This window comes from Pararge aegeria, chromosome 7 (assembly GCF_905163445.1).
Source record: "Pararge aegeria chromosome 7, ilParAegt1.1, whole genome shotgun sequence".
Lineage (NCBI taxonomy): Eukaryota > Metazoa > Arthropoda > Insecta > Lepidoptera > Nymphalidae > Pararge > Pararge aegeria.
The window spans coordinates 5,504,253-5,517,194 of record NC_053186.1 but is presented as its reverse complement, the minus strand read 5'-3'; the positions used below and the strand labels follow the sequence as shown (position 1 = coordinate 5,517,194).

Below are 12,942 nucleotides of genomic sequence, written 5' to 3'. Positions count from 1 at the left end.
TTGTAAACAGAAGTAAATACATAGTTTTCTTCTCAAGTTATTTTTTTCTCAAAGTAATAAAAATTACAGCGATATTGAAGTCGTTGAGAAATTAGAATTCGTATTCGGAAATCGGAATTCGTAAATTTGAATTCATTAAATTGGTTCTAAATAATGTAGGTAAACCGTCAAATACTTTAATCATCCACCTTCGAAAATTAATAATTGTGAATTAGACTATTCCTATCTATTCATCTTCATAAAAATAAGAATTTGATTACGTGTTCTTATCTTCTATATCTTCATTGGACTTAGAGCAATAACTTTCAAATACTCTGCCTCTCAAAACTTTTCCCTTAAATTTCAGAGATAAAATAAAAAAAACAAACAATGGAAGGACAAATCCCTCATTCGCTAAAAGTAGAATGGATGAACACCGCATTGAAATATTTAGAAAACGACAGCCAATTTATTTTTGAGTACCCGGCGATGCCTGTTAATTTCTTAGAGTACATACAAAACTCAATTTGGCTCTGTAAAAACATTGATTTAGATTTAAAATCATCGTTTAAAGATGCATTGAGGATTTTTAGCGTGAAATATGAATTTAAAATTACAGTTGCAAAAGGGTGAGTAAAGTTTTGCATGTATATATAATGAAAGGTCACTGAAGGAAGAGCCTATTTTATGTACTACTACTACTACTGGGCAAAAGCCTCCTTTTTCACATGAAAGATGTTTATTGACGTGGACCTATTAAGCTGCATCAATTCATATTGTTAGCCATGTTAAATGCCTACAGTCAGCATATGGTAGTAGACCACTGTTATGGCTAGTTACTATCCTACAGACAGACATGCTGCCAAGCGATTTATCATTCTGGTATGATGAGACATAAAACTGGTTAAGGATAAGGTTTAAAATAACTACCGTACCTCTAGCCCAATATCCTTGTGGACTACATCATTACTTATTTCACCAGGTGAAATTGCAGCTTAAAATGCTCTGCCAGGCACTAGCTAATTGTGTATGTAGTTAATATCTTCAAAAAATGGCCCATTTGGCACAGTGGGCAGCAATCCTTCTTTCTGAGTCTAAGGTTGTGGGTTTGATTCCCACAACTGGAAAATGTTTGTGTGATGAACGTGAATGCTTTTCAGTGTCTAGGTGTTTATATGCTTATCATAATTATTTATGTATATTATTCATAAAAATATTCACCGGTCATCTTAGTACCCATAATACAAGCTACACTATTTATATTTAGTTCAGTTACAATCTTGGAGCAATGTAATATGACTAATGCAACTGATTGATTTGCTCTTATTTAACTTGGTCATACCATAGGATTTAAATACTTCTCTTTCTCTTTCGTCCATTTTTACTTATACTAATATTTCTTTTTAAATCTAAAGATATTTTGTTGTAGATTACTATGACACCTGTTGTTATGAAATATGATTTATGTTTCAGACATTTAGTAGTAGAAAAAATGCCAAAGAAACATCTAGAGAATCAAGATGAACTCCAACAACAGAATGGACAACAAGCTGAGTAAGTTATCACTCATAACATGTTTAAAAAATGTATCCATTCATCTGAAGAAGAAGAACAAAGAGGCAATAGCAATAGCAAAAGTGTTTTTGGCACAATCATGTATTTTGTGATGCAATTAATGACTTATGGGTACCCATTTTGAATAAAAATTTGTTAGTCTTCTATGTTTTTTTCATTTGCTGAAACAAAACTTTTTATAACATGTTTTTTTTTTCAGTGAAGATAGTTTTAGTACTGACTGTGAAGACGATGAAACTGATCAAACCCTACCTGGGTCGCCAACTCTTCACCAAACACACAGTCAAAAAGGCAGAAACAAAATTAGACCTAGAATACGCAGAAGCAAAACTGAGAAATTCTTCATAGACACACAGAAGATCATTGAGTCTATATCCCCTGTGTTACTAAAGAAATCTATGAAGAATATTCTAGACTTTCTATTAGATAAAGAGGAAGCCAGTATAATATTTTCAAATTTAGCACCAGTTGAAGCAAGATTTTTGGAAAATTTTCTAGGTTTGTAAACATTTCTTAATTTACCACCTTACTTTAAAGCGTTGTTAAGTTTTTAGCTAACTAAACTAAGTAACAGTGCTGCATATTTTTGGTAATTTTTTAAGACCTGCCAGATCTTGGTACTAAAATATTTCTTTTATATTTTGCCACTCTCAACTATGATTTTGCATAAAAAAATATAAATATATTTGTATTAAAACTTTTATCTGGAATGGTAAATTTTTTTATTTTATTTAAATCAAAGCAAAAATCATTTACTGTCTGACTGAATTAACTCATAATCTCAGGAAGTCTATTTAGGGTTTTAGACGGCTTTACGATAAAAAGAAGGTTCTTCTTCTTTTCTTAGGAGAATGGGCTAAAACATGCACAGAGCACAAATATTTCGCCAATAAAAGAAAGAAGATGGTTGAAAGATTGTAAAGCCATGTCATTTGTTTTAGCAGTTAGAAGGATGTAAATCGATAGGTAGGTCATAAGAGCTCCAACAGTTAAATGGAATATCAACCCAGTATTTTCAAAGACTTTGCTTTTGATGATAAGTTTATTTTTCATTTTTTTTATTAGGGTATTTTCTACATTACTATGTATGTAGATATGCACTGTGCCGACGGCAGAACAGATACAGTTATACAGTTATCACGACCTCCCCTCTTTGCGCGGATGTCATACGAGGCGACTAAAGGAATGGAAAACGGGTAGCACCGTCCTCTGTGCTAGAACTACCATTTGAGTTCACCAACCTGTCTGCCCAGTGATTATTGCCAAACCTTTCCTTTGGGAGAGGAATTTAATGCAGCAGTGGACTGTTTAGGCTATTGAATAGAGATGTATAGTTCCCTCCATCGTCCGCCCAGTGATGCTGAGCTATCTTAAAATACCTGCCTTTCTTTTGCGTTAGGTATTTACAAGAAACGCCAATCCCTCGAAGAAACCTTACCACCTGCATGCAACGTTATTCTGAATAAAATGTGCGAATTCTTCAAAGAGTTCGATAAACAATGCAAGTTGGAAGTCTACGCTGCTAAATTTAATGCTAACACCACGAAGAGGTGAGGTTTTGTTACACGAATACGATTATTTAGCAAACCAACTCAGTTAATTTAACTAATAAGCGTAGTTGGTGGCCACCCATCTGTCTAAAGTAAAACTTTAAAATCAACACAAATTTTATAGAAGATATTATATTATAGGCACATACCGCAATTTGCCACAGATTTCAGCATATTCATACCAAAAAGGCGACAAAAAGTTGAACAAATATATAAATGGATTTTTAATTACTCTTTCGTAATCGGGTATAAATATTGAATTTACTTAAATTTAATTTTTCAGAGAGGTCAAGTTTATGAAAGTACCGAGGTACACAAGAAATAACGCAAAGCAACCGTAAGTAATTTTATTAAATCAGCTAATTTTTGATATCCGGTATTTTAATCAAAATAGTATACAACATTTTGTCTTGTGTAGTGACTGTATCGAAATACTGTGAAGTAAAATTGACCTAATAAGACGCTTTTTATGCCCGATTTCACTAGCGACGGAAAATCAATTTTTAAGTAAGTAAGGGTTATCAAAGAAGATTATTAGGGCTCATTTTAGCTATCGATTTCACTAGACAACTCATATAACCTAACTTGTCTATGGTTCTGGCCACAAGGTGTATCATATTTGTGTGGTGTTCTGTGTTCGTATTATCATATTTTTCATTTTTCGTATGGATTTAAGGTTATTAAGGAAAAGCCGAATTTATAGTTTCCGAGTCCCCTAAACTTTACGATCCACCGAATCGGAGTCGGAACTTTTGAACTTTTTTTTCCTCTAGGAATCATCTAAATTACTAGGCACCCCAATAAGGCGATTCCTAGGTTCAGGGAAAACGAGCATTAGATAACAAATTATGAACTACTGATGTTTATTTTACAAACTTAACACCGTGACCGTGAGTAAAAAATATATATATTTACAGGCAAACAAATCATGATGTAGTTCATGTAATAGAACATATACAAAAAACCAACAGGAACACCCCAAACCCAAATTTTGGTGAAACTATAAAAAATAACAGTTTAATAGTCACAATATCAAATGGGAATACAGATTGTTTTGACCACAGAAAAAATAGAGAAGTAATATCGTCTAACGCTGAAGTCAAGGACCAGCGATTCATAGCCAATAAAACAGATACCACAGGTAGCACAGAAATAAAATTGCCCATGAAATCTGTAGTCAAAGAAGTTATATCGTCTAACGCTGAAACCAAGGACCAGCGATTCATAGCCAATAAAACAGATACCAAAGGTAGCACAGAAATAAAATTGCTTATGAAAGCTGTAATCAAGGACAATCGAACAATAGTCAACAACATTGATAAAGTTAAATTGGCGGCGAACGATGAAGCTAAAGACATGAACCACGCAGATTCCAAAGATAGTATAGAAAATAAAAAAAAGGCCACAGATAATAAAGAAGTCATAGTGTCTAAGAAAGCTGAGACAGAAGACAATCGATCCATTGAAAATGAGGAAGTTGTTGCTGATAAACTCAGAGTTTCAGATGGAGAACTTATAAAGGAAAAAATAGATGAAATATCAAAAAAGTAAGTATAAATTGTGTATGAGTTTGTTTGTATTAAATGTTGTTTGTATAACAAGTCATTGGTTAAAACTGCTCCAGCTCTTTGTATATTATTATGTATGCTGGAGGACAATATTGTTAAATTTTATGTTACTGCCGTGATAATGTGTGACTTACACTAAAATTTTTGTAATTAACGCAAAGAAGATTAGGAATTTTGTTTAAATTGGAATTGAGGATTTAAGTTCAAGTTGAATCAGTTATAAAACGTTGTATGTCAATCATTGACCTTTTAGGCATTCCGCTGACAACATTATGCTTAGTCTGCAAATTTTAGATTGCATTGAATAATAATTTCAGGCGTTAGGGTTAAGGTTTAATTTATTTTAACACCCATCTTTAGCCGTGACATTTATATAAAAAAATTACAGAACAGTACTGCCAGTGAATAAATCCAGTGGGCAGGTTGAAAAACCGATAATAAACAATAATAAAACTACGGAGGGCTCACCTGTCATCGCAGATGGTTCTAGAAAAGAGAAGTTGTTGCGAGCCATGTCCACTCCCATGCAGAGTGATAAAGGGTCAAGGTACGTTAAGATATCCATCATCAAAAACCTACTAAAAACACAGTTTGACATAGACCTTTCCAAGAGCGCCTACGTAAAGCTAACCCTTGACGGCAATCTCTCCCGGTAAGGATTGATGCAGTCTAAAATTGCAACGAGATAACCTCTTTTGGGTCTGGCGACCCTTACCGGTTTCCACTCGGCATCGTAGCGGAACGCTAAATCGCTTACCGGCACGCCTTTGTCGGTAGGCGGTAACTAGCCACACCCGAAGCCTCGCATCAGATCAGACCAGATCAGACAAAATTCGGAAATTATAAATTACCATATTACCCCAGCTCTCTATTCATACTATACTAGAGTTGTTTTTGTTATTATTGTTGTTGGTTGGTTTATTATTTTTGTTTGAAAGATATCTTTTGCATTTGCGTGTAGGCGGTGGGTCTTAGAGTGAGAGTTTGTATGGGACTTTCCAAAGAAGTGGGATGTGGAAACAGTCACGGGGCACCGCCACTAGCTAACATTTTCTTTTAATATTTCAGAATGATGCGTCTGATGGGATGGGAGGGCGGAGCCCTAGGTCTGCGTGGCGAAGGCATCACGGAACCCATCATACCTGCGCTTAATATCGTAAGTATATGGGTCGTCGATAAATTAATCCAAGATAAAACATCACTCAATAATTCATGCCCCAAGTACTATCCAGGAGTTTTTGCTTCCATCCAAGTGCCTCAGAAAGAACATTGAGTCGTCGCTCCGAAAATAATAAAATTACATAAATAAAATAAACAAATTTTAATTTAATTTAAAGAGCCAGGTGCACGTATAAAAATGTTTATAAACGGTTATTTGATAGTAAGTGTTAGTAAAAATTTTATCCCTACGTATCTATGTTAGGGTTGTTAGTAAAAAGCATTATTAGTTACATGTATAATAATCGTATAAGTCTAGCATGCAGATAGGAGCAGTCTCTGAAACACCCTCCGCTATGAGGGTGGATGCCAGTGGCTAGCAGTGCAATATATAGCAAATGAATTTAAAAAAAAGCATTATCAGTACCAAGTAATAATCGTATAAGTCTAGCATGCATAGAAAAGCAGTCTCTGAAACACCCTCCGCTATGAGAGTGGATGCCAGTGGCTAACAGTGCAATATCTAGCAAATAAATTAAAATATAATAAACTTTAGAGGTATATTGATATAAATAAGCTAAGCTCATTGTAAGTGCTTTGGAATCGCACATAAAGAATTTGAAATTAAAAAATATTGGTGTGCCATAATTGGATTTAGACTGATTGACCTTAGTTACAAAGTATTGTCAAAGGATGATAATTTGAACAAAACAAAAAAATTGTGAACTTTAGAACCACAGTAGAATAACAAATTGTTTTAAATATTTATATTTCTATATGGTGCACCTACCTCTTTTTCTGTACTTAAGTTTTCTACACTATTGGTTGCCTATAAGAGATCGCTATGTTGCTGCCGCCTGTGTGATTCATTCATATTTATGGAAACAAAAAACGGAAATAATAAATTGTTTCATTACTTACTAATAACATTACTTTTGAAATAATAGTTGGTATACCAACTAAAAAATGCCCATTTATTTTTTAAATCAAGCTTGAATGTGTGCAACAAGCATCCAGTCGCGTAAAATAAGCTACTAACTTTTACAGAAAATATGGGTGTACCCCGTTATACATAATACATCTGCGTGATCATTTCGAGTGTGCAGGCATGATGTTATGTTGTGTGATTGCTTAAATAATGCATATTTTTGAAAAGTTCTGTTGCCTGTCTCTGAAGCTCTTAATCAGATCTATATGAAATTTCAATTAGACCATTTCGGAGTAAACCTCTTTCAAACACAAAATAATTTTGGAAATCCGTCTATGGACGACGAAGTTATGCCCTAACATACAATAAAAAAAAACATCCGAATTGATAACCTCGTCCTTTATGAACGAAGACTGTTATAAATGAAGACCATTTCTAACTTACATTCAAATCTATAGGTGGCCGGTAAAGGCTTGGGTCACGTGACAGAAATACCCAAACCAAAACCAGCCAAGCCGGTCAAACCAGCGAAAACGGACAATCGTGTTGAATTCCTCAAGACTGTACTGGAACTAATAAGAAGAAAAACACCCAGCAGTGTCAGTTATTCAGTAGCTCTGACCAAAAGGGAGAATAAATGTTTTAATAATATCATACATAATCTGAATACGAGGACTCCCGTCGTCTTAACGGCTGCAGAACATGTTATTGTGGCTAAAATAGAGAACATTATGGAAACTGAGGAGAATCTGTCCTTGGATATGGTACTCTCGCGTAATTCTAAGTTAGTATGTTAACAATCCATATTGATATAATTAAGTGAATACTAAACTTTTTTTCTGACGGAAGTAAAGCTTACGTCAGACGTCTGTGTAGATTCCGCTATTTAAAAATAATATGGAATTGGTCGTAAGTATATGTCATATGCTCCACGCTTCTTGACTTATACGCCAGCTAATGTCATAATCAAGTTTTACTTCAATCGCGCGTAAAGGTTACACGCATACACTTTTTTTTGTTTGACTGACGCGTTAACCTTTCCATGACGCGTTAATAAAATCATGCGTTAGATTTAACATAATTGATTTAAGAGGACATGATGCAAACCAGACGGAACCGTTACGTCCTTACCTGCATGGCGGATAAAAATTGTAACTTCTCCCAACTATCTCTCAGAGAATTGGCGCACAAGTGGAAATAATATTCAAATAATATGTGTGTAATATTAAACAGTGATATATTCTCCTATTCCATGTTCCCGTACTTTAGCATGTTAATTTTATACCTTGTCAGGGCACACACTCGGGGTATATAATTTTTGACCCCTGCGTATGCTAGCCCTGCACGGGATTTCTATTACTTAACTTCTACCGAACTTTTTTCTTCTCCTTCTCTCCACTAGTGGAGGTGGGCCTTTAGCTCAGCGACTTGTCACGGTCTAGCGCTAACAGAATCAATTTTTTCACGATGCAGCTAGCGTGGAAAACTTGTCGTTAGCGTTTACTTTGCCCATCATTATGAGCTGGGGCAGTTGCTATCGCTCATGTCTCGGAACGTGGCCCAGATATTCGACTTTTCTCTTTTTGATGCTATTTTTAACTTCTTTCCCAAAATCATTAAAATGTATGTCCTTTTTCAGAGAACTAACGATAAATAAATCAACAGATCGCATTCTGGAAACGAAAGCGGACAAAAAAAAGAAGCTTAAGCTTTTAAACGAGACGAAAGAGTCAAAGGATCAAATGTCACTGGACAGTTTGAAAATATATTTCTGCACTTCAGTGCTAGATTTTATGAAGAGTGATCACAACTCGAAGGAAATATGTTTCTTTGGCAATTTGTCTAAGAAATTCTTCAATTTCACAAAAAGTGTATGCATCTGCATCAACCAAAGAACTGCGGTGCCTTTTGCAAATGTGGCAAAATTGTGTATGGAAATCTTGGAGCACACTAAAGACTGCTATTTGGACGCCCAATTCGATTTAAATAACAAAAGGTATTTCATATTTATCACTTTAACGGAGGAGTATGAAATTTCACGCTCGAATAGTTTATAGACTTACAGTTGACCACTACTGGAAAATGTTTGTGTGATGAACATTAATGTTTTTCAGTGTCTGGGTGTTTATATGTATATTACAAGTATTTATGTATATTATTCATAAAACGATTCATCAGTCATCTAAGTATGCATAACACGAGCTACGCTTACATTGGGACTAGATGAAGATGTGTGAATTCTCGTAGCATATTTATTTATTTATTTTATTTATAGAAAAGGAGTGCAGAATATTAGTATTTTTTAAAAATTACGCATACATTTGGCACACATTTATATGATGATTGTAATTTGTTTGAAAAAAATAGGCAAATTAAGTGTCAATCAGTGCCTTGGTGAAATCTGTGATTATAGAATCTTCCAACTGTTTTTCCTTATAATAGGATTTTGGAGTTCCGTCGTCAGTCTATATTCTATATATATAAAACAAAGACGTGTTAGTTACACCATTTTTAACTTGAGAACGGATGAACCGATTTTCATTATTTTTGTTTTGTTGGAATTCTGTTAGTCCGAAAAAGGATAATATCGATAAAACAATATTTTTAAAATCTAAAGAATAATCTAGAGGTTAGTAACAAAACTCAACTGATAGCGCCAGGTTGTCTATAAACGTAGAACGGTTGATGTGGCCTAAACAGAGCTACATTAATCCGGAGTAAGATTAGCAGTACTTATCTTACTTTACAAAGCCATTGTGATGTACAAAATATTAAGGCGAAATGAAATTCGTGGGGTCAGCTAGTAAAATTTAAATGGGACCATTCCGAAATAACCCATTACTTATAAAAATGTTCATGAAAGTCAATGTAAGAAATGGAAAATTTCCGAAAAATTTACATTCCGCAAAATTCACCCAGGAGTCCACTTTTTGTGTGTGTTTACACACAAAAATCTATTAAAATCGGTCCAAATTTTAGAGTTTTTGCGAAATTGAACAGCAATTGATTTTTATGTTAAATAGGTTATGGTTAAAGGACATATAATTTTGGACTTTTGACTCAGGTTTATTATACAGCTAGACCAACTAACTGCCTCGTCGGTCTATTAGTAACATATTTAAATATGGATGGATCACGAGGTCATGTACTCGATTCCCTGGTTGGGCTGAGAATTGTTGAGTAAAGGATTTTTCTGTCAAAAAAAATCTCAATAGTAACGAAATTGGTGGTTTCCACTACCCTGCTACGGATGCCACGGTTAGTCGTTGATCCCGGGTTTAAGCCCACCAGAAAATTTTAGAAAGTTGATCCATAACTTAAGTAGAGTAAGTGATGGATCAACTTTCAAAAATTTTCTGTATCCTACATTGGGACTTTGATAGGCTAATGATAATGCTTTTCATGACATGCAAAGTTATTAACCAGTTGGTGTGACTAGCCAATAGTTAAGTTTTATATAAAATACTGCAATTAATGTATCTTTTACAGATCGGTCCTCTTACGCAAGCTATACTTCGAAAAACCGTGTATTAATAAAGAAGTACTGAAATGTGCCATAAACAAATATACTAACAGTAAAATACCTGATGAAGATACTATAAACAATAAAATAACTGAACACGCAGAGGAAGAAAGAGTTTTACAAAATGTGGAAGTTGATAACTCTGCATGTATCGCAATATCAAGTAGAAACAATAACTTGGATGGTCAACAAAATTCTAAGGGAATTACAAGTCAACAAACAAGCCCAAGCTATGAAATAAAGAAAAATACTAGTGAAACTGCTGATAAAGTATTTATGTTTAAGGGTAACAGTAAACCAAACAATAATTTCGTCAATAACTCTAAAGAAGTCAACGAAGGAAGTATACAACTGATAGAAGATGTAGTAAGACTTGCACAAAACCAAAATAAGTTGAAGAGAAATAATTTTACTTTCGAAATAAATAATTTTAAAACAATTGAAAAAGATTTGATGCAATGGACTATAAATTCACTAACTAACTTAACGCAGAATGGATACTTTGAAGTAGTCAAAAAGAAATTGCATAATAAAGAATTACATACAAACGACCGAGAAGATAGTGATTTACATACGAATGATATTTCGCATGACATTACTGATAATTCTAGGAAATGGTATAGGCTTAGTGAAACATTTTTGAAGCAAGACGATGATCGAAACATTTCATTAAATAAAAGTGATGATAATACTAATAATAAAACGCGTAGCGTGAATGATGTAGAATCAGAACAATGTTTTAACGAAATTAAAGTGAAACTGGCAAATATTAAATTAAGTACAGATAAAGCAGAAGATGATATTAAAACGGAAACAGATTCTAGGAAAAATGGTGAGAGGGAATCGCAAAAATTTGACAATAAAGTTGAAAAACATTCCGAATTAGATAAATCTCAAGAAACTCTTGAAATTAAATCCTTAACAGATCAAATACAAGTAAATAATAATCAGTTAAATTACACTAAAGAAGTTTTAAGAAATAGTAGTAAAGATGGGAGAGGTGAATTTAAAGAATCACAAAAAACAGTTGAAAGTATTTCTACTTTAGATACTTTAGATTATGATAAAGATATGAATATAAATGACATTAAATATTTAAGTGTTTCGAGTAATGTAATTAAAGAAAATAGTAAACACTGTCATGACATTGTTATCATTGAAACTAATATTATAGAAACAGCAGAAGTACACAAAAAGATTCAAAATATAATCGAAAATATGAATTACGATAAAGGGTTTCTACCGCATTTTAATTACCATGGGGTTGTGGAAAGAGGTATAGTTTATAGTTGCCACAATAAAGACACTTTTCATTGGTTGAAAGGTGTTTTACGTGAATATAATATAAAAGATTACAAAAGTTTCACAAACGTCCATAAAATGAAGATAAATATAACAAGTTTTAATAGCGATCCGATGAAATTTCTCGAGTTATTGGAGGTTTATAATAAAGGTCTGAGTTGTCTGAATTGGAAGATAACATCCCAAAATTATATGCTTTTTTTGTTGGTAATAGTTGTGGAAATAGATGACCTTTCTTTTAAATATATTCGTGATAATAATTTTTCTTTATCCGTCGGTTACGGTTTTGCAAAATTTAGTATAGGATTATAGGGTATATACCTATAATCCTATACTAAATTGAGTAATGTTAGGGCATTTTTAAATTTGGCGATACTTGTCCTAGCAGACACGCGAAAGCGACACGGGTTTGAACTTGAAGTTTTCGATTCAACGGCGTGGTAGCAATAACAGAAAGAAGCCGAACTTTCAACAATCACGTCTATAGTCACGCGTGCGGTTCTGCTATTCTACAAAATATACCCCTACGCACTTCGTTGCCTGCCCTCGTTTTACTAAGATTGCCTACAAACTTCCTCAACAGTTGGTCTATCAATTACAAAAAAGATTATTCAAATCCAACTGACTTATAGTTTCAGAGATAAGCATTCAAACAAAAGAACAAACTGCAGCTTTATTATTATTAATGATAGTGTACGTTTTTTTTTTTTTAATTTGATTTACGAGTACGTATAATTAGGTATTTGATACTTTCAAGTAAGAGAGCGCACATGCATTACTGTTTAATTACGTAATTACTTCGTAATCGTGTAAAGTGTCTGCCAGTGAAAAGTCATACTTTATGTCTATGTAATAACGATTTCAACGTGCGTTTCTGCTTCGTTATGATGTATAACGATTCCGATATATCCACGACATTGGTATTGTGTTGGCCAATGAAAAAACATTCTTAGCTGTAGTCTGTATCTTATCATAATAAAGAAAGACACTTGTCTATGAGTGATATCTATAAGGTGAAGTTAAACTTTTCTTTCATAAAACTTGGTTAGCCTTAAACTAATTAAATCAAGTAAAACTTTTCTTTCATAAAACTTGGTTAGCCTTAAGCTTATTAAATCGTAGTTAGCTTTCACGCAAACAAGTAAACTTTGAGAAAATCTCATACTTGGCACCCAGAGGTTAATAAGGAATCGGAGCATTGTTGCTCGTAATAATATTTTATGGCAGTCCACGTTCGCTTAAATATCAGGATACAGTGTAATTTTTTAAGTTTATTTTTTTCAATGAAATACTGTGATAATTGGTTAATGTGTGTTTTTTAACGTTGCTGAAGAATAAATTAAACACAGTAAATCATAA

The 12,942-nt window shown here is 33.6% G+C and overlaps 1 protein-coding gene across 2 annotated transcripts; it reads left to right on the top strand.

Annotated features, from left to right (window-relative positions):
• Nucleotides 1-12,942, top strand: LOC120625434. Of its 2 annotated transcripts, XM_039892501.1 has the most exons (13): nucleotides 1-155; nucleotides 347-608; nucleotides 1,453-1,533; nucleotides 1,754-2,052; nucleotides 2,954-3,104; nucleotides 3,388-3,441; nucleotides 4,022-4,281; nucleotides 4,390-4,651; nucleotides 5,061-5,219; nucleotides 5,741-5,828; nucleotides 7,217-7,542; nucleotides 8,398-8,754; nucleotides 10,248-12,942. In XM_039892501.1, exons 2-13 carry the CDS (start codon nucleotides 370-372, stop codon nucleotides 11,893-11,895), a joined length of 3,924 nt encoding a protein of 1,307 aa, XP_039748435.1. In that variant the 5' UTR covers nucleotides 1-155; nucleotides 347-369; the 3' UTR covers nucleotides 11,896-12,942. The 2 variants fall into 2 exon arrangements, with proteins under 2 accessions (XP_039748435.1, XP_039748434.1); XM_039892500.1 differs by having other exon boundaries at nucleotides 4,022-4,651.

Coding starts and splice junctions, on each gene's coding strand:
- LOC120625434 (XM_039892500.1), top strand. CDS start 370: ATGGAAGGACAAATCCCTCATTCGCTAAAAGTAGAATGGATGAACACC. Junction 3,442..4,021: donor AGAAATAACGCAAAGCAACC/GTAAGTAATTTT, acceptor ATATATTTACAG/GCAAACAAATCATGATGTAG. Junction 5,829..7,216: donor TCATACCTGCGCTTAATATC/GTAAGTATATGG, acceptor TCAAATCTATAG/GTGGCCGGTAAAGGCTTGGG.